General features: G+C 37.5%; 2 protein-coding genes across 2 annotated transcripts; one reads left to right on the plus strand and one right to left on the minus strand.

The window, feature by feature from the left end:
- Positions 1-8,930: 8,930 nt before the first annotated feature.
- Positions 8,931-9,533, minus strand: LOC110456899 (histidine-rich glycoprotein-like). Its single transcript, XM_021507940.1, has one exon. It carries the CDS (start codon positions 9,531-9,533, stop codon positions 8,931-8,933), a length of 603 nt encoding a protein of 200 aa, XP_021363615.1.
- Positions 9,534-11,357: 1,824 nt separating this feature from the next.
- Positions 11,358-20,940, plus strand: LOC110456886. The gene is made up of 3 exons (XM_021507921.1): positions 11,358-11,586; positions 18,669-18,747; positions 19,087-20,940. Exons 1-3 carry the CDS (start codon positions 11,473-11,475, stop codon positions 19,380-19,382), a joined length of 489 nt encoding a protein of 162 aa, XP_021363596.1. The 5' UTR covers positions 11,358-11,472; the 3' UTR covers positions 19,383-20,940.
- The last annotated feature ends 1,687 nt before the right edge of the window (positions 20,941-22,627 follow it).

Raw genomic sequence — 22,627 nt, forward strand, 5'->3', positions numbered from 1 at the left:
GGACATCAGGGGAACTGTTCATTTATGTTGACAGTTCATCAGTGGAAATGTTTATTTATGATGACTGGACATCAGGGGAACTGTTTATTTATGTTGACAGGACATCAGGGGAAAGACGCAATTGTGACGTTTTCATTCCTGTCTAGATATAGACAAAATATATACTGCTTAAAAGTGTTCTTTACACAAAAGCAACACTTAACTTGAATGATACAATACAGAAATCATACATAACATGCATCATTACAGCACACAACCCGTGCACAACATTTAGTTACCAAACATGCTGAAAAACTTATGTAAGTATTTATGCTTACCTTCGTCAATATTTATACGCTTCTGTGCCGAAACCAATGCATGTGGCCGAAACCAAAGCATGTGGTTATACGCGTTGAATAAAGTATTTCATCCTGGCACATACATGTATCGATGTTGGATTTTGTTATGGATATTCCATAAAGAAAACCGGAGTAGGAAGTTTGGTCATCGTGTATTGATATGTAAAATGTGTCCATTAGTGAACCATTTTTGCTAAAATTTTGTGACTTTTGATCTCAGGATTTTTGTGAAACACCACAGTGTTGAATGTAGCAAAAAATTGAAATAACCACAAACCTTCACTCCTGGAAAATCCATCTATTACTATCACCGAGAAAACCGTAAAAACCGATAGAGGTTGATTGGTTGAGCTATGTTAACGTCATTAAACAATCTATTAAAATTGGACTAGTAATTCCGCTCCTCTACGATACACTCCAATACATGGGTCATTAAGGTTCAACAAGCCCCCCACAAACACAAAATGTGGGTGCCATGGATTCAGTAATCTTTTCATAGTTTTCACATCCTAGCAAGAAATCGAAATATACATGTCGAAAAATCTCTAGTTGGACTTCAATTAGAGTGGTGCCATTTTTTATAAGGTACCATTAGATAACCATAATATGACGACAGCATAATATATAATCAAAGTATTGCTTTGCAAAAACTTTAACATGTCAATCTATTTCTTTGAAACACCAAATTAAAAACTATACAGCAAATATCAAAGTACATGTCAAGAGCGAGGTCACACGGGCCTTAATTTGGGTCTCACAAGTTTATAAACCGCACATAGCAAGTGCAATCAAGGGTACCCTCATGTTTCGTGGGGGCCGCCATGTTGGATAACAGTTATTACTTGGTGTCGAAATTTCACATGGTGTTGTATTAATACCATAGGGCCATGTCGTTTCTTCTCCACGGATTTCAATACTTAGCATATCCAGGCGTATACTGTATGTCCAAATAGGCAATCGGGTGTGCTATTCTCTTTATCTGCTTACTTTCATTTCACCAGTCATTGCGTGAAATTTGTTTACAAAATCGTTGTCTTCCCGCACTATTTCGTATTCCTACGCCGTTATGAATGAGATATGTATTTTTGTGTTTACCAGAAACATGTCGACCAAACATATTTCAATTTTTATCAACACATAAAAATATCTCTTACAACCTAAATTATGATTGATTTCGTTACTTAATGCAAAATACATGTTTCGTTTTTAGTGCAAAATTCTTTGCCCCGTGACTTCCGGTTTGGACGGTAAACACAACCGGTCTGCAACAGGAGGGATTAATGAACTGTGGAGGGGGATCCGAAGATTGATCGAAACAACACTGGTGCGGCATTGAACCATCATGTGTTTATAACATTCAGGTAATTGGTTTGCAATGTGATCATTGCTCATATCTATTGTTTGATACATTTTTACAGAGGTTACTGACAGCTATGTCATGTTGATTTCGTGTTCATTTCTAAGTATTAAAACATCAACTATTTTTACTTTATTTTATTCCTGCATGTATTTAAACGTATATCAATGCATAACAAAGCTACTTTAACAAATTACATTTGTAGTTAAAAAGTTATTTTACTCCGAGTGTTACCTCAGTCTACTATGGAAGCCAAGGTGCATAACATGTGGATATATCATCTGTATTGAAATCAAAACATATCTGTGTTTGACTATCTTATTGCAAGATGCCGAGAAAAGGTGTTCGAAAGAAGATATTTGGGTTAGGTTCTGGAGTACATACTGGGAAAAGGAAAACGTTAAGGGGCAAGGGTAGTGACAAGAGGTGCAAATCTGACAACACAGCACAACAATTTCAACACTATGTTTCATCTGTTACTGGCAGGAAGAGGAAAATGAAAGTAACCCAACTATTTGACAATTGCACTAATTTACCAACTGGATACCGATCAATTTAGGTATGCTTCGAGCTCATGTAATGGAAATATCAATGCATGCAGCTCTATGTACTAAGGCAAGAATTCTAGCTAGCAACAATGTTGGTCCAATCCAACTTGCTGCAGAAGTATCCTCTCACAGACTTGCATCAGTACTATCAGCGAAATGTAAAGGGTGTGAGGGACAGTTTTCGTTGAACACAAGCCCAAATCTCCATATCAGCAATTCCTGCAATCATTTTGACATAAATGTTCGAGCTGTTTGGGGATCCCTTGCCACTGGGAATGGAAATGCTCATTTAAATGAGCTTCTTGCATGTGTTGACTCCCCAGGGCTAGGCCAAAAGTCATACCAGAAAATAGAGAGAGAAATAAATGGCTGGTGGGCATGGAAAGACATTTTACAAAAAGACCTTGACAGTGCCATCGAGGAAGAAAAGGCCATTGCAATAAGGAAAGGTGACTTCCATCAGGGTAAGATACCCAAAGATATTATGGCTAAAGAAATGGACACCTTGTTACCAATTACGCAGTGATGAAAAGTGGAATATTTATATGCATCAATATAGGAATACTACTTCCCTATGTTCTTTAGTACAGCTGCATCTCAGATTCTCATACAAATTTTTAAGTGTGATATACATGTAGTAGGACGAGGAATAGTGATAAAGATAGTGCCGTCTGTGGGGGCTCGAACGCGCAACCCTTGGCTCTCTAGCCCGATGCTCTACCGCTGAGCTAAAGGAAAATTCCCTACAGCTGATGCTTGTTAGGTAACCTAATCAATGCACATCTTTTACATAGAATTTATTACCGTTGTCCACTCAATCTGAACTTGGTGTCATTTGAATCAAACTCTCTTCATGAATGGAAACATCAATGTGTTTAACTATATTTCAAATTTCATCTATTGTTGTTTGAGGGGGGATACAATTTACTACAGTTTATGTAGGAAAACTACATGTTTGACTATAATTTATAATATAGTTTAATAATATAATTTATCCATTTGCTACAACAAATATGTCAAACCTGGTTGAAATGATATGATCAAATTCAAATTAAACTGTATCGGAAAGTAAGATCCTGACCTACCCCAAAGGTTTGCCAAAGACGAACATAATTTGTTAACTGTTTAGCCCATCAGATGGTGGCACATTGCAATTGCTTTTCTCCGTGGTCTGTTTTACATCCGTCTTCCGTCCTTTAACAGTTCATGTTATTACTATTTCTCAGAAAGGACTGGAGAAATGTTTCTCAAAGTTCATATAAAGGGGCCTCTTGGTCCATAATTTTGGATGTATTATTTGGAGAATGATTGAAAGAAAACAAGATGGGCACAGGCAATAATCTTGGATTTTGACATTTCAAGAATATTATCACTATTTCCCAGTTTTACATATCTTTCTCAAATATCAATGATCTGTTATATTTGTTTGGTATCAATTACTGAAATAGTAAATATGTGATACAACTACTCAATTTTAAGGTTGTGTTTTATAAATAGTAGTATGAACTTTACCACCAATTTTAACTCAAGGTGCATTTACTGGTTTCATGACTCTATCAAACAAATAAGAGAAAAGAAGAGAAAATATGAAACTGACAAAGAATTAATGAAAATGGTAGGATGGTGGGCACCACAATCCCTCTAGCATCTCTTGTTTTCTACACATTGGTCACATGACAACTAATGCATTTGTCTTAGTTTCCAATTCACATCTCACCAATGTTAACTACCTATAAAATAACTAAGATGACTTTTAAGGCCATTAAGGCCCTTTTGCCTCTTGTTCAATTTATTAATTTACATTTTAGGAGTACCAGCAATTACTGTTATATGTGATGGAGGCTGGTCGAAGCACTCTCACAAGCACAGCTATAACGCGATGGGAGGTGTTGCCATAATAATAGGGGCACAGACAAACAAATTGTTACACAATGGTGTAAGAAACAAACATTGCAGTTTATGTTCCCGTGCAGAAAGTTTGGGTTGCACACCCCAGGTTCATGACTGCTTTAAAAACTGGAACAAGTCCAGTCAAGCAATGGAGGCGGACATAATTGTGGAGGGCTTCTTAAAATCTAAAATCATGGTGTGCGTTACATGCGACTTATAGGCGATGGGGATTCATCTGTTTTTGCCAATATCCGTGAAAAAGTTCCAGTTTAGGGTTGCAGCGTAACGAAGATGGAGTGTGCAAATCATGCGTGTAAGTGCCTGCGAAACAACCTGGAGAAGCTTGTCGATGCAAATCCTCATTCTAAAGGTCGTGGCAAACTAGCAAATCAAACCAGAATCCGGCTAGTAACAGCAGTAAGATGTGCCATTCGGATGAGGTCATCTGTCTCCGACAAGAAGAAAGCAGTCAAAAAACTTGCACACGACATACGGAATTCCGTGCACCATATTTATGGGGAACATAGCAATTGTAGTGCTGACTTCTGCAAGGCTAAAGTAAATATTACCAGGAACTCTGTAGACGAAACTGACCATGAGGGGGAAAATGCTCAGAGTGTGATGGGTGAGCAGGCCAGCCTGTGGGCGGATGGTGCATCCTTACAAGAACAAGAGCAGTCTCGTTGCAACTCCAATTTAAACACTAAAGACCTGGATCAGTGCACGGACCTGCGGCAGAAAGTACCCACGCTCCTTAACAGAGTGGCCGATAAAAGTGACCGCCTGATTGGCAACTTTACAACCAACCTTGCCGAGTGCTGGATGCACATCCGTACAAGGTATGATGATGGAAAAGTGTTCAACCATTGTAATCGCTGGTCATGGCATACTCGGTGCTATGCAGGGGCATTACGGCTAAACATCGGCCCAGAATGGTCACTCTTACTTGGCAGGAGTGCACCAGTACTCGCCCTGGCAGGCTATTCTCTCGACACTTCAAAAGACGGGCTACTAACCTACGGACATGCAAAAGAGCTAAGGCACAGCCACACAGCTACATGAGGCGTTTGAAAAGAAAGCGTACCATTGAAAAGGTGAATAGTACCAAAAAAGCAAGATTAGAATATGGGGAAGAGGCCCGAGACATCGACATGGACATTTCAGCTGAAGACCTGGAGCAACAGAAGACGAGCTATATGGAGAGGCAGCAAATCAGTTTGAAGGAAATAGACACCATTAAAGTATCCACAAAAGGGCAGTCAAAGTCAATGATATGGAAAGAGGAGAGGAAAAAGTGACTGACATCAACCCATTTTGGCCAGATTATTAAAAGAAAAACCACTCTGAAAGTTGACCCTCTTATACGACAGTTGCTTTACTCGAAGTTCAGGGGAACAAGATCTACCAATATTGGCCTGTGTAATGAGGATGTAGCAAAGACAGAGTATCTGCAACTGAAAGCAAAGGAAATGCTCACCTTAAATCCTTCAGGACTAGTGATACACCCCACACACCAGTTTCTGGCATGTAGTCCTGATGGAGTTGTCTACAAGGAGCATGGCAAGGTTGGCCTCATTGAAGTCAAAAATCGTTTATATGATAAACAATTTCTGTTTTGAACTTGTAAAAGGGAATGTGACGTTAAAAAAAAGACAACTACTTCTACCAGTGCCAAGGTCTCCTAAACATCCCCAACCTGCCATGGTGTGACTTCATAGTTCGCACAGAGAACCCATATGATTTTCATGTTGAAAGACAGGAGTTTCTGGTCCCAAACCATGGTTCCGAAGTTAAATGCCTTTTACACCAAAGCTCTTCTGCTGGAGTTGGCTGCTCCCCGGCATGGAAAAAATCCGGGAATCCGTGAACCAGGTGTATGGGTAGGTGTACATGTACATGTGTATGGTACAGGCTGTACATTACATTAATTTTGTAATGGTGTTTATTTACAAGAAACTGTTTATTATTGCAACATGTTTCTTATAAAATTCAATGATTCCTAGGTAAGTGTGTGAAATTATATTCAAATACAAAATACAGTATTATTTCTTCATGGCAAGCTGATTGTAACCTCTGATGACATAAAATGTGTTTGTGACAATTTCATGTTCATGATGAATTGAACATACTTTCTCACCTTATATCACATACACTACAATATAACTAATAAATGTTAAGAGATGATGTTAATAGTATTCCTGAATATCTCATTCAATGAAGTACTTCAGATGGAATTATGGAACAATGAATTCACCTAAAACATACATGTGAAATTTGAGACAATACTCTTTGTATTATGGCAAAATGGTTGTATTGAACGTCACTTGTGCAAACCTTCCTTACCGTACACATCAATGTGATATATGTACTATTTGCAGTTCAATACTGGAACAAAGAAAGCAGAAGCAGATACAGTACCTCACAAGAAAACCGGTACACGTGAACACCAAGCTGTTGCGCATGTGACGGAGGTGCCTGGGTCTTCAACTGTTGTTGTTCCAAGAACCAGATGTTCAAGGTGAAATTGATGTACCATATACATTTGCTTTCTGTGTAGTTGGCTATTAATATATTTATCAAAAGTACATATGGAGGAAGTATATTAAAAGTATATATTGGGGAAGTTAATAATCAACTAAACACACTATTTCAGGATGGTGAGCAACGTTTTTGTCAGACAGTTAGTTGCTTGAAGTGATTGAAATATATGGGAAATATTCAATCCCCAAAAAATCTAATCTGTTGCAGTAAAAAGTTTGAAAATAACCATGTTAATGCTCACATTTAAATCATTACATAGTTGAAAATAGATTTCAGATGTGTACATTATTTCAAAATTTACAGTAAATAAATGTTTATTGTGTATTTTTCCATTGCTGATATAGAACTCGCATTACCAAATTTGTGGGCCGAACCATATCCCATCAGTGGTTTGACGAACAGAAGGGCACCAACAGCTGGTACAGTGGCAACGTTCTGTCGCTGAATCAGGTGTGTTATTCAAACATTAATCTAGGACAGAATTGGTTGAAAACTATTTACTTATAATACAAACTATGTGGAGGCCTATTCTTAGGGTAGCATTTCTCATATGAATTCTATTAAAAAAGTGTCATAATATATCGTAAGTTATGTGTGTAATTTGGAATTAACAATGATTATTATGAATGTAATACCATTGGTACTTGCTCACATCTATTCAATATGTATGGCAGCAAACATGGCATTATCCAGTTAAGCGAACTTTACTTGTTACTTGTCAGTATATCTGTATACAGGGACGAGATGGAGCCTTGGGTGCTGTCTATGTGAACATCTATGAGGATGAGGATGCTACATATGAAGTGAATCATTTGGTAGAGGATTACGGAGCTGGCCTTGTCAAGTTTATTGATTTATAGATTACAGGTAAGATAAAGTATGTATTCCGTCTTTGCGCATTGCAGAGTTATCTTCTCTTGGGCGCAGGTATTGATTGTTACGTCACTTGTTTGTGAGAGTAACGTCATCAATTTTGGAGAAAACGACGTAATTTTCTCACACAAACCAATGACGTAACAATCAATCCCTGCTCCCAAGAGAAGATAACTCTGCAATACGCAAAGACGGAATTTTACACTTAAAAGGCATTGTCCGTAATTACTAGTACTAAGAATGTGCTTTTGAATATGAGATGTAAATTAGATGTGATTACAATAAATAGTATGCACACCATTTGTTGGGGATGCATATGTATTTCAAGTTCCATTAAAATAGTTGTAAAATTTGAAAATTCAGTGTTGACAAATTGTTGTTACAAATACATGTAAGTGAACAGAACACATTATACATTTGTATAAGAGTTTGAAACCTTATTATAAACAATTGAAGTTGTGGTTATTAATAGAATCAGTACATTGTTTTTATGAATAATTGCTAAACATTAAAATGAAGATGTTGGTTCCCTTTCAGTGCCTCTGAATGATGCCTGTAGCCGTCCATGCCTGTGAATGATGGTGGGTGTGTTGCAGTTCTTTTGAATGATGCCTCTTGACTGACACCCATTACCCATCAGTGCTTGCGAATATTGATTGTTGCTGTCCAGTGCCACTAAATGATGTCTCTTGCCATCCAGTGCCAGTAAATGATGTCTCTTGCCCTCCAGTGCCACTAAATGATGTGTGTTGCCCTCCAGTGCCAGTAAATGATGTGTGTTGACCTCCAGTGCTGCTAAATGATGTGTGTTGACCTCCAGTACCAGTAAATGATGTCTATTGCCCTCCAGTGTTGCTAAATTATGTGTGTTGCCCTCCAGTGCCAGTAAATGATGTATGTTGCCCTCCAGTGCTGCTAAAGGATGTGTGTTGACCTCCAGTGCTGCTTAATGATGTGTGTTGACCTCCAGTGCCAGTAAATGACACCCATAACCCATAAGTGTCTGTGAATGAAGTTGGTTGCCAACCAGTACCATTGAATCATACTTGTAACCCTTTAGTGTTTGTAGGTAATGTTTGTGTTTAAATATGTTAATTATGGTTTTGACGTGTAATATTTCAATATGTTGGCATAGTAAATTGCACCTATTATTTAGATATTATTTAGATACCACCCCTTTATAAAACATTGTTACTTACTTACTGTTGCCCAAATTGTGTACAATGTTTTGAAAACTACAGCTCCTAAAAGAATTGCTAGTTATTGCCTAATATTTTGTAACTTCACACAAGGTTTTTTTAATAACTTCATGCTAACCACATGAATGAAGAAAGAGAATTATTTTGTATTTTTATTGTGAAAATAATTATTAACTGCTTTGCCCTACAGTGCCACGAAATGTTGAGTAATGCCCTCCAGTGCCAGTAGATGATGTGTGTTAGCCTCCAGTGGCAGTAAATGATGTCTGTTGCCCTCCAGTGGCAGTAAATGATGTCTGTTGCCCTCCAGTGGCAGTAAATGATGTCTGTTGCCCTCCAGTGGCAGTAAATGATGTCTGTTGCCCTCCAGTGGCAGTAAATGATGTCTGTTGCCCTCCAGTGGCAGTAAATGATGTCTGTTGCCCTCCAGTGGCAGTAAATGATGTCTGTTGCCCTCCAGTGGCAGTAAATGATGTCTGTTGCCCTCCAGTGGCAGTAAATGATGTCTGTTGCCCTCCAGTGGCAGTAAATGATGTCTGTTGCCCTCCAGTGGCAGTAAATGATGTCTGTTGCCCTCCAGTGGCAGTAAATGATGTCTGTTGTCCTCCAGTGGCAGTAAATGATGTCTGTTGTCCTCCAGTGGTAGTAAATCATGTGTGTTGCCCTCCAGTGGCAGTAAATAATGTCTGTTGCCCTCCAGTGGTAGTAAATGATGTCTGTTGCCCTCCAGTGGTAGTAAATGATGTCTGTTTCCCTCCAGTGGCAGTAAATGATGCCAATTACCCATCAGTGTCTTTGAATGAAGTTGCTTGCTATCCCAGTACCTTTGAATCATACTTCAAGTCGTTCAGTGTTTCTTAGTAATGTTTGTGTTTGAATATATGAATTATGGTTTTGACCTGTAATATTTGAATATGTTGGCAAATGACAACCCTTTTGAAAACAGTGTTACTATGTTACTTTTGCAAAGTTTTGAAAACTGCAGCCTGTAAAAGAATTGCTAGTTATTGCCGAATATTTTCTAAGTTCACACCAGGGTATTTTTAATACTTTCATTCTAAAATATAAATGTACAAAGGGAATTAAATTTGATTTTTATGCTGGTGAATATTGACCAAATGTATAAGAATGTACGTGTGTATGGTTTAGGTGATTGTAGTAAGGAGAAGAGGCATCATACAGGAATCGAAGGAGACGAGACATTGGAAATTTGAACACTGTGCATTGAACACCAATTTCTGAACTACCAATTGAACAAGACCATAGCTTTGATGCAGTCATCATTCCATTGTAGAGGTAGGGATCATTAAATACATAAGCGTAAATATCTAAATAGCATTTGAAAAGGTACGCGTTGCGTATTGATTGACAATGAGAATAGCATGAGTATACAAAATATGGTATAACATTATTACAGCAAAATGGGTATTAATAGGCTAAATACAGAATAAAAGTGAACAAAATGATTTAGTTTGGTACAGGGGAATGAGAACCAGAACTCATAATTAAATTTAATTGTGTTTTTGTTCATGTGTGATTATATACTTTAGAATTGGTAGTTTGGCCACGTTAGGCCTCCAGATATTTGAAAAAGTAGTTACGGCTATTTTTATCTTTCTGTAAACTCAGTCACTATGACATAAATGGCTGTATTGTACATGAATAGTACCAATTTGTCATGTTTTAATACGGGGGGACCTTCATATGCATGTTAGGGATAATATTGGTACTAATTTTTCCACATACAAGTTAAATGGAGAATAGGGCACATGTTACAAAAATTGCAATTTTAAGATACAACATACATTTTCAACACCACTGTTTACAGAATTAACTACCTTAATTGGAAACTACATATTCCAACGAATCTACTGATATATGATGATCTATATATTTGCAAATGATTATATTACTGTTTAAAAGGACTTTCAAATTACCAGGCTTGTTGAACCTTAAAGAACGTGTCTCCGTGTGTGTTGTACGTGTGTATGTGTGCTGGATTCGGTATAAGAGCTGTCCAGAATGAAAATATATTGTACGATGTAATTGTGATATATGACACTATAATAAACAAAATTGACTTGACTTGACTATATAAAGCTAACAAGTCTGCACCCATAAAAACACTATAATGTGTTCCCCGATCGAGTGCCAACATATTCTTAAACAACAGGCCAGCCCTTTAACGAAACAATGCGAGGTCAATTATATACTTTTGGTATAAGCTAATTTTAGGATTTACCTGATTTCATGAAAAACATTCCTCTTGAGCCACCTCGCCTGCTATAAAAGCAAAATTCTTCATGTGAAATACATTTTTTTTCATTCATTTAACATTGTTAGCTTTGTATTGTATTTAGAATGAACCCTTAACAAAAATACCATACGCTGACATGTGCCAATTAATAAGCGGCCAATTCTGATGTACGTGACGCTATATTTATATCAGCAGAAACTATATTTCTGATTAAACAAAAAATACACAATGCCATTAGAACCGCACTCTTGAATTTTATCAAACTTGATTGATAATATCTAATGCTCTAGCATAACGAGTATAATATCTCCTAGCTTACGGCTACATATATAGTGTGCTATAAATAGCCTGGTACATGTGTGCTGGATTAGGTGTACAACAACAAAACCGCCGGGGAGAAGCGTGATCCCGGACACAGCACTATTCAGGTCCCCTGTTGGAGGGTAGCAGTTTTTCCCCCGACAACAAAATGTTGGCGTCATCGAATTCTGCTCGACGGGTCGTCCACCATTTCGTCCGAGCTTTATCTTCAACCAGTTGTAAACAGAGGCTGAAGGTCGTGAATCCGGAAAACGGGGGCAAGGTGAGTAATGTTTATACACAAAGCTACGTACGTGTATGAACATCAGACAACCTCTAGTACGTCTTATACAAATGTAGCTGTTACGAGTAACAATGTCGGACTATCAAAATGCCTGTCACTACTTATACCTGTCATAGTTTTACCTGTTACTAGGAATTACGTGAGACTTGCGTTTTACCTGTCACTAGTAACTATTTTAACCATTGCGAAATTTAGATAATCTTCACACGACCTTCGTATAGAAACTGGCAGATATGAGAGAAAAACTCGTAATGTAAGACTATGTTTAAAGTGTAATTTAGACGATATAGAGGACGGATTGCATTTTATTCTTGTTTGTCCATTTTACAACGATGCAAGAACACAATACATTGACAGATAATTAGACCGTCTATGTTTAAATTAATTAACTTACTTTCTGTTAGAAATAAGAAGAAATTGAATAATCTTTCCAAATTTCTAATTTCTGCTTCACAACTGAGATTAAATGAAAAATTACATATATTGTCCATCCTCCAGAACATGTCTGTATTGCTGTGTATCAATCACTACATTTTGTAAAATGTATTGTAATGTTTATGCTGATTAGCCGAAAGGCTAAAGGCCAATAAACTAAACTAAACTACGTCAGACTAACGTTTGAGTCACTGGTTACTACGTCAGACTCACGTTTTACCTGTCACTGATTACTACGTCAGACTCACGTTTTAACTGTCACTGGTTACTACGTCAGATTAACGTTTTACCTGTCAATAGTTACAACGTCAGACTAGCGTTTTACCCGTCACTAGTTACTACGTCAAAATAACGTTTCACCTGTCACTTCTTACTACGTCAGATTAACGTTTAATCTGTCACTAGTTACTACGTCAGACTAACGTTTCACCTGTCACTGCTTACTACGTCAGATTAACGTTTAACCTGTCACTAGTTACTACGTGAGACTAACGTTTTACCTGTCACTAGTTATTACGTCAGATTAACGTTTAACCTGTCACTAGTAACTCCGTCAGACTAACGTTTTACCTGTCACTAGTTATTACGTCAGATTAACGTTTAACCTGTCACTAGTTACTACGTGAGACTAACGTTTTACCTGTCACTAGTTATTACGTCAGATTAACGTTTGACCTGTCGCTAGTTACTACGTCAGACTAACGTTTTACCTGTCACTACTTATTACGTCAGACTAACGTTTTACCTGTCACTAGTTACTACGTCAGACTAACGTTTTACCTGTCACTACTTATTACGTCAGACTAACGTTTTACCTGTCACTAGTTACTACGTCAGACTCACGTTTTACCTGTCACTGGTTACTACGTCAGACTCACGTTTTACCTGTCACTGGTTACTACGTCAGACTAACGTTTTACCTGTCACTAGTTACTACGTCACACTAACGTTTCACCTGTCAATACTTACTACGTCAGACTAACGTTTCACCTGTATAGTTACTACGTCAGACTAACGTTTTACCTGTCACTTGTTATTACGTCAGATTAACGTTTAACCTGTCACTAGTAACTACGTCAGACTAACGTTTTACCTGTCACTAGTTACTACGTCACACTAACGTTTTACCTGTCAATAGTTACAACGTCAGATTAGCGTTTTACCTGTAACTAGTTACTACGTCAGACTAACGTTTCACCTGTCACTACTTACTACGTCAGACTAACGTTTCACCTGTATAGTTACTACGTGAGACTAACGTTTTACCTGTCACTAGTTATTACGTCAGATTAACGTTTGACCTGTCACTAGTTACTACGTCAGACTAACGTTTTACCTGTCACTACTTATTACGACAGACTAACGTTATACCTGTCAATAGGTACTACGTCAGACTCACGTTTTACCTGTCACTGGTTACTACGTCAGCATAACTTTTTACCTGTCAGTGGTAACTACGTCAGACTGTGGTTTTACCTATCACTGATTACTATGTCAGACTAACGTTTTACCTGTCTCTAGTTACTACGTCAGACTAACGTTTTACCTGTCACTAGTTACTACGTTACAATAACGTTTCACCTGTCAATAGTTACAACGTCTGACTAGCGTTTTACCTGTCACTATTTACTACGTCAGACTAACGTTTCCCCAGTATAGTTACTACGTGATACTAACGTTTTACCTGTCACTAGTTATTACGTCAGACTAACGTTTGACCTGTCACTAGTTACTACGTCAGACCAACGTTTTACCTGTCACTGGTTACTACGTCAGAATAACTTTTTACCTGTCAGTGGTAACTACGTCAGACTAACGTTTTACCTATCACTGATTACTATGTCAGACTAACGTTTTACCTGTCTCTAGTTACTACGTCAGACTAACGTTTTACCTGTCACTAGTTGTTTCGTTAGATTAACGTTTTACCTCTCACTAGTTACTACGTCAGACTAACGTTTTACCTGTCACTAGTTATTACGTTAGATAAACGTTTTACCTATCACTAGTTACTACGTCAGATTGACGTTTTACCTGTCACTAGTTATTACGTCAGACTAACGTTTTACCTGTCACTAGTTACTACGTCAGACTGACGTTTTACCTGTCACTAGTTATTACGTTGGATAAACTTTTACCTGTCACTAGTTACTATGTCAGATTAACGTTTTACCTGTCAATAGTTACTACGTCAGAGTAACGTTTTACCTGTCACTAGTTACTACGTCAGACTGACGTTTTACCTGTTACTAGTTTTTAAGTCAGACTGACGTTTTACCTGTCACTAGTTATTACGTTGGATAAACTTTTACCTGTCACTAGTTACTATGTCAGATTAACGTTTTACCTGTCAATAGTTACTACGTCAGATTAACGTTTTACCTGTCAATAGTCACTACGTCAGACTGACGTTTTACCTGTCAATAGTTACTACGTCAGATTAACGTTTTACCTGTCAATATTCACTACGTCAGACTGTCGTTTTACCTGTCAATAGTTACTACGTCAGATTAATGTTTTACCTGTCACTAGTTACTACGTCAGATTAACGTTTTACCTGTCACTAGTTACTACGTCAGACTGACGTTTTACCTGTTACTAGTTTTTAAGTCAGACTGACGTTTTACCTGTCAATAGATACTTCAGATAAACGTTTTTATCTGATGCGATTATCACTGTATCTAATGACTTATAAAAACTGCTTGGATTTTCTCTAAACCCAAGATGGAACTTTTAACATTTTAACAGAGAGAAATATAAGATGTTTAGTGTCTCTCACTATTAACACTGTAGTGGTGTGGTATCTTATCTATTATATATGTTCAGTTGTCGTCCCTGCAGGTAGGGCGTAATAATTGTACCTGCTGTCCCAATTGCATGATCGTAAGAGGCGACTAAATTTGGGACCTTATCTTTTCTCTTCTTTCTGAACAACTTTCTTCTTGCTCATGTCTACCTTGACAATGCCTCACTTTTGGCCTTTAGTTGAGGCCCTGTGAGGAAGGCTTTGGGTTCTGTCCCCTGACCGAGATATACCAGAGTCTGTTAAAATGGTAGTTTCTACTCCTACTTAACGCTCAGCAATTTAGGAGTGGGATGACTGGTTCGCCCGTTGTCAGTATAATGTGACCGGTAGGGGTGTCCTGCTGGGAGGTCTTTCGCAGTATATTTCAGTGAGGTAGCACTATAAAGTCGGCATCAGTTCCGCGCTATCACAAGGAGACAAACACGAACATATCGCAGCCTCCCAAAACACACACGCATACACTAAACGCATGCATCTTGCATACAGGGGAGGCCGTCCTTAAATGACCATAGATGTTGATAGGACGTATGTTATACTAAACCAAACCAAACCAACGTTCAGTTGTAATGTTACCACAGATCGACATAGTGGTACCTTGTACATACATGTTTACACCACGACTGTGCCCGTCTGTAAACGCCATATGACTTGTGTTTTTAAAAAATGAAGCCATATTTATATTCGGGTTTATTTGGCCCAACTTAAAACACATTTATTGCTAATTTTGTGTGCAGAGGACTATGCCCTATCCACACCTTATCCTTGAATACAATAATAAAATCACGGAAATGACATTGCCAGGCACAAAAATGTTGAATATTAATTTCAATATTATAAAACATTTCAAAAACTACTACTGGACCTCATGAAGTTTTGTACATATCTAAAGATTCTCTGTAGTGTTTGATTCTACCGATAGATTTTCGTTTTGAGTAAAAGGTCAAAGTTAATTGGTATACTAAATTGATTTTAGTATAGAAAAATAGTATTTGTCCAATCTACATAAAGGTGACACTATGGGAAGTAGTGGTATGCATTTTTATTTAGATATCCATGGTGGGCTGTCGCTTAGTATTACTCTAAATAGATCGTGATTTAGAATAGATCGTGATTTAATGGGCTACATTAGTAAGTCGAGGACGAGAACGTGCCGTTTAACATCTAAAAATGTTTGACTATTCTGTTTACCTTTAAAGGGACATCACGTGAAAAGGCGTTTTTTTTAATGAATGTATGTATTGTATGCACTTCCACTTATGTTACCACGCTATCCCCATATTCATAGTCCGTTCCAAATGTCCAGTTTGACCACTTGAATTGTTCGGGAAAGCCCTGCTAAAATTAGCGCCTATAACGTCACCTGGCTAGGCAGTAAACACAAGTCGTGCGAGCGAGATGAGACGGTTTCCAAAGGGGCCCCCAGAGAGGGGCCGTTAGGCAACTGCAACTTCTTACCGCACTATGAAACCAAGTTATATGATTTCTAAGTCCGTATTCAAACTTATTGAACAGTAATTATTCATCATTAGAAGTTAATTGCACACTTGCCAATATTCAGAATTTAAATTTATTTAGCTTTTAACATAAATGTGTTGCCAATAAATTAAACAAGGGATGGGGCACAAGTTTTTATAATTTATCACAGCCTTCTCCCGTCATACATTTACAATTAAATGTCAACAATGATAATGGGCATAAACATAAAGTAGATATATTTAAATATACATTGAATTTAGTACCGGAATGTGGCCGGTACAGATGGTGCGGGGCTAAACACCTTCCCTACACCAAGGGTCAAACCTTTCTGAGTTTTTTTTATATGTTGCCGGGGCAGAGGAGGCCGGGTATTCATATCAGTACTAATTTAAATCTTGCATATGAAAACAAAAATAATCGTTTAATTCAGCAATATAATTAAATCATACCATTTTATTGAACCCGGTAATATTATAAATTATGTACCATGTAAATCCACGGACTTCGATAACACGTATCACGGTGACCCAGAAAATACGCCGTGGGCCATCACAACAGTTATCCCTTGGAGGGCCTCATTGAAAAAACAAACTAACCAGTCACTTATCCCTTCCTTTCGCATAAACCACTATAGAAACACAAAGTAAACTCTCTCCAATACATGCCCATTAACATATTAAGCTAAGTTCATCTGTGTTCAAACTCAGACAAAGATACTAGCGAGCTTAATAGTTTAGATATTTATTCATAACATAAACAGCGCTAGCATTTCTGTCGATTCCATTTCAGCTTAACCGGCTATCCGGAAGAATACATGCACCGTACCAACTGCTACGGCAGTTATTTTCTCCTTTGAAAACTGCCAACCTGCAATAATGATTCCGTAACGTACTCCTTGCGATATCTTTTGACCATTTGTCAACTTTTCGTTTCGTAGCTGACACGGTACAACACTTTTCTTTCACTTATAACTTCACACGGCCAGCCATTTTGTTTACAAAGAAATGGTGTGCTGTGCGCATGCGCTAGTAGAGTGAAATCCCTGAACATTTTTTATGAATCTATTTCAGCCACATCCGATCGTTATTTTCCATAAGGAGTCTCACTTGATATGTTTATGTAGTATTTGAAAAAAAGACAAAAAATAAAGATACTTCACGTGATGCCCCTTTAAATGCGGTTACACAAAACACACGCTAATAAACTCGGGTATCAGTCGGTACGTGCAAGATTTTGTGTCATGGTAAACATTGAGTCAATACATTTGTTTGCAGCTGTATACATGTCGTCTGCGCAAGATTACTCTTGAGTAACTGCGTTTATTACATTATGACCGTATGTCTATCGCGCGTGACATGTAACGGGTTGTTCTCTGAGTGCCAACATATCTATCAACAATAGCCAGGTGTTGTTTTATGAAACAATGGGAAGTCAATTATATGCTGCTCATAAAAGCACTGAAGTGCTCACTTTCATTCTTGAATAGAAAAAAAATCTGAAATTAATTGGAATGAAATGTTCCAGTTTCTGTGCTGATTAATGCTTACCTATTCCTTTATTATGAGAGCTATACACCCCATTTAACATGTACGTATTACACAAATGTGATATTGAGTAAATCATGAAAACGAATAATTATGAAAAGGCGAATATTTTACCCAGTCAGTTAGCTATCGGGTTTATTATTACATGTATATAGAATCTTTAATATTAAATAGAATTCCTGAAGATTTGTGTTCTTCAAGACAACATTGTACCAACAGATTTGTCTACATTCTTCCATAATTTTTTTGAATTATTTATAAATATCGCACAGGCCATCGACTGTACATGCGGTTCGGGTAGCGAATGTTACAGGAGGCTTACACTAGCAGGTGTCAGCGTCCTTGTTCAAAACCCAGGCCTGTAAAAAGCGTCTGTGAATACTTCCCACAGTTTGAATTTGTATAACCTTTAACCCTACTTTAAAGATAGATCGGTTTTTCTCCACAGCAATGAATTGAAATTTGAATTGATTTTTGTTCCGTTGATTTGTTAAATTTACTTCACAAACCCATGTCTTTGTGTATACCGTAGGGCGATTATAATCCGGCTACAATCGATGTTGTGGGTTTGTAAGCGTTGAGAGCAGTTCAATGGATAATGGGAACCAGTGGTAAAGGGGAGATGTGTTACAGAAAGTTAAAATACCTTCACATGAAACGTCAGTGCTGTAAATACTTCCACGACATTCTCTCTCGGTCAGGTGTGCATGACACTCAGAGAAGTAAGGAAGTATTCGAAGTAATAACCAGGGAAGAATAACTTTTACTAAATAGTTGATTTATTTTCTATATTATTTCAGACTCGGACTGCTCCAGATTTTGAGAGGATCCGTGCTGATAGATTTACCTCCCCTGACACAGCATCTCGTACAACAGAAGGTAAGTTTGTATTCATCATCTGACTCAATCGGTTCAACTGGCTGAACCTTTCGCTTACTTTCACTATTATTTCGATACAGAAGAAGTTGATTTTAATATGCTAGGACAACTTGTATAATTTAGTACAGGCGTGAAAGAAGCGAGCATTATTTTTGATTCATTATTTTTAATTTGTTACAAAACTTCGAAACAGTACATTTTGCAATCGGGAACCGTCGGCATTTTCCGTAAACAAGAAAATACGGAAAGTGCTGACGGTTCCCGATTGTGCATTTTGAGCTTTGCTTATTACAACGGACCACTTCCGGTTCATATGATTTGTTTGATTTCGTCTTGCAGTTTTCCCTAAAACATGGCCGGTATGGGATGCCAACAACAAGCGCGTGACCTTCTTGAACGTGGACTGCAGCACAATAGAGACGACAACACCTTTGGGTATGTTTGAACTCAAGGTCAAATGTGACGTGGAACAAATGGGTCCAGAATGTGTATACCTTCAACAGGTGAATCGTGACATCTACACAACCAGACTGATACCGCTGATGTCAAAGCTGGGATACAACAGCTTCAGCTTTCTGGGGGATAGCGTTGGACAGGCGGCATTCTATAAAAACACACCAACCACAAACATTTGACAATTTTGAATTTCAGATCAAATCAGAATAGCTATAAAAAGGGCGATTTAACCTTACTAACTATGTATTGATGTACCCATCTTCGTTAGTCAACGGTTAAGCGTAATTCGGTACGATCCAGTCTACCTACTCTAAGTTTATCATGCAATCTGATTTCCCTGTTATACAGCCAGTGCAGGCCTTAATCTATTAAGGTAGATCGTAACAGATCGTAACCCTTTGCTAGCGAAGATGATAAATACCAAGTAAACGCGTGCTATTAAGTGCCAAACCACAAATCTGTTGTCCATTCTAGTTGTCTGATGTCTTGGCATTACTCATTGTCAAGGAATATGAAATAGAAATTAGAAGCCATTCCTCACTTTACTGCTCTCCCCGAGTCATTACAGTAAAACGCTTGACACTTCTAAGCCTCTCACCAGTACCCACTTGAGTGGGTTTAATTGTTCGTCCTTTCTCCGTCTGTCCGTCCGTTACATTACCCAGGTATATCCCCAATACCCTGTCACTTTTAATTTGTAAATATTCTGCAAGTATTGGCCGAGTTTCGCATATCAAATTCGGGTCTCTGGTGCCTCTTTGTGTAGAGTTATTGCCCTTTGTTCAATGTGCGTTTAACTTTGTTCGGGACATATCTCATGTTCTAAGTCGCTTGCAAATGCCAAGTTTTGTTTGTGATTACCTCTTGTGATGGCGGAATGTCGCATTTTGACTCTGATCTCGTGTCCCTTTATATTTGTACAGTGTTAGGAATCTTTGTTTATTTTCATGCCGAGGATAATAGTAAGCGAGTAATGTCAAAAGTTGACAGCTGGAATGGCGTCCTTGGTTATTTTTCAAGAAACACCTTTTCTATTTTACTGAGTGAGAAGCTAAATTTGCATACTATTGAAATTGAGTTTGTGATCAGGCCGATGACATTTTTTCTCTGTTTTATCTTTATGTTGTTTAAAAAAAAATCGTATTGGCGTGTACTGGTGAAATAGATTTGTATCTTAAGAAGTTTGTTTGCGTTCAAATCTTCGTGTTTATTTTCAAGGAGATGTACATAGTAAACACACTCTATATGGTCTGTATACTGACAAATTCTAATAAACTCTTCGTTTGGACAAAAATGATTTCGACTACTATGACAGAACTCTTTGAAATGAAAATGGTCCGTTATGGTCTAGCAAAGGGGGGAAACAGAAAAACATCTTTATCTTGTGGTTAGGTCAAAACGATTTTCGGGATCCTGCGTCGTCCGACCTTAAAACAGAAATATTACAATTCGGACAATGAGTTTACTGGTGTTAAAACCTAGTCAAAATTATATTAAAATTAAAAAACGTCAATGTTCATTCATTTATTAGTGAAAATCCGATCGGCACTGCAGAATGGTATCACATTGGTCTAGAGTTTTTTGACGTCTAGTAGCGGCGATATTGCGATTAAGTTAGACAATATTGGATAATATCACTTAATATCTGGTAAGAAAATTCAGATAGTTTAAACCGTTTTTGGGGTTGAAATTAAAAAGAAAAGATGTTTCTTATACAATAAATGCTAAATAAATCATTTTGTGCGGGTGTTCGTTTTTTTTAATGCACAATGCGTCATTGTAAAAACACTTTTTTCGGTTATATCACTTCTGATAACTTTTCACCGAACCACTATCTAAAAAAATAGTTAAACATTGGTGCTAGATGATTTCAGATGTCCATGGGTTACGCTCACCGGGGTGTAGAGAGCGAAAGTGAGCGTAACTCCTGGATATCGAGGATGAAACTTTCCATGAAAGAGAATTCCCAAAAACTACACCGTACGCCCCAAAATTATAATTGAAAAAAACACCCAAATTCTTTGGACAAAGACTGGACCCTCGGAAAGTAAAGCAGCTGTTGTTATTCTAAACAGTTGACTCTGCACTTTGAGTATGTCCTAAACTGGTTCCCTCCCTTAGTTATTTAAATCCGCCAGGGCTGCCCATCGCTCACAACTATTGCAGGGGAGGTACCAGAGGAGGGAGTCGGTCTACACTCGTCCAAAACCACAAGAGAATCTCACAGCCGGACAGGATAAGATTTTGAAGTGTATCATAACGCAGTACTTGATATTTTAAACTGTATATATGTGTTAAAAAATCCGAGAAAAGATTTATAAAATGCTTGAAAATACCAATTTATTAGCAAGAAGTAACATAATCAGGAACCAAAAGCTGTATGTATGTTTAGATTTGTATCGTTCAATATGAGAATACAGGTGTGTTTTTTATTGTATTCTTTTGAAAAAAAAAATTCGATATCATATATCCAGCTGCATATTCTTAAAAAAACCTAAAACTACATGTAGTTTTAAATATGTATAATTTGAGTGAACGCCTCTAACAGTGTTGAATGGTTTTCCGGAGTAGGACTATTTTGTATGTTGCATATTTTTTTTTATTAATTATAATTTTCATTTTTGAGTTCTTTTTATCTACTACTGTAAATTACTTTATATTCGAGGAAGCCGATTTTCGCTGCTGTAAAAGTAAACTACGTCAAAACCTGAGGATGCTTACAAAAACTTGTACTGGTCCTTGTGTGTGGTATATCCATCTTGTTTGTTAGGTTGACACTATGGTATGTTTCCACTGATGTATTGAAGCAGTGCTATATTTCGTCCTTGTGGTCAAATTGTATGTCTTGTCGATGTGTGATAGGGCTGTGGTATGGTATATTTTGTCTTTCTTTTTGGTTTTGACGTGGACGTATATTTTGTCCTTTTGTTATGACGCAGTGTTATATTTTGTCATTTTGTTCTGACGCAGTGTTATATTTTGTCTTTTTGTGTTGATGCAGTGTTATATTTTGTCCTTTTGTTATGACGCTGTGTTATATTTTGTCCTCTTTTGTTGATACAGTGTTAAATTTTGTCCCTTTTTGTTGACGTTGTGGTATATTTGTCCTTTTATTTTGACGCAGTGTTATATTTTGTCCTTTTTTTGACGCTGTGTTATATTTTGTCCTTTTCTGTTGACACAGTGCTATATTTTGTCCTTTTGTATTGATGCAGTGCTATATTTTGTCCTTTTGTATTAATGCAGTGTTATATTTTGTCCTTTTGTATTGACGTTGCGGTATATTTTGTCCTTTTGTTTTGACGTTGTGGTATATTTTGTCCTTTTGTATTGGCGCAGTGTTAAATTTTGTCCTTTTGTTTTGACGCAGTGTTATATTTTGTCCTTTTTTTGACGCTGTGTTATATTTTGTCCTTTTTTGTTG

This window comes from Mizuhopecten yessoensis, unplaced genomic scaffold (genome assembly GCF_002113885.1).
Source record: "Mizuhopecten yessoensis strain PY_sf001 unplaced genomic scaffold, ASM211388v2 scaffold8937, whole genome shotgun sequence".
In the NCBI taxonomy this organism is placed as follows: Eukaryota; Metazoa; Mollusca; class Bivalvia; order Pectinida; family Pectinidae; genus Mizuhopecten; species Mizuhopecten yessoensis.

What these genes read in the sequence shown, in the direction of transcription:
- LOC110456899 (XM_021507940.1), bottom strand. Translation starts at nt 9,533, where the DNA reads ATGGGTAATTGGCATCATTTACTGCCACTGGAGGGAAACAGACATCAT.
- LOC110456886 (XM_021507921.1), top strand. Translation starts at nt 11,473, where the DNA reads ATGTTGGCGTCATCGAATTCTGCTCGACGGGTCGTCCACCATTTCGTC. An exon ending in ATCCGGAAAACGGGGGCAAG is followed by an intron (nt 11,587 to 18,668) that starts GTGAGTAATGTT and finishes ATATTATTTCAG; the next exon opens with ACTCGGACTGCTCCAGATTT. An exon ending in AGCATCTCGTACAACAGAAG is followed by an intron (nt 18,748 to 19,086) that starts GTAAGTTTGTAT and finishes TTCGTCTTGCAG; the next exon opens with TTTTCCCTAAAACATGGCCG.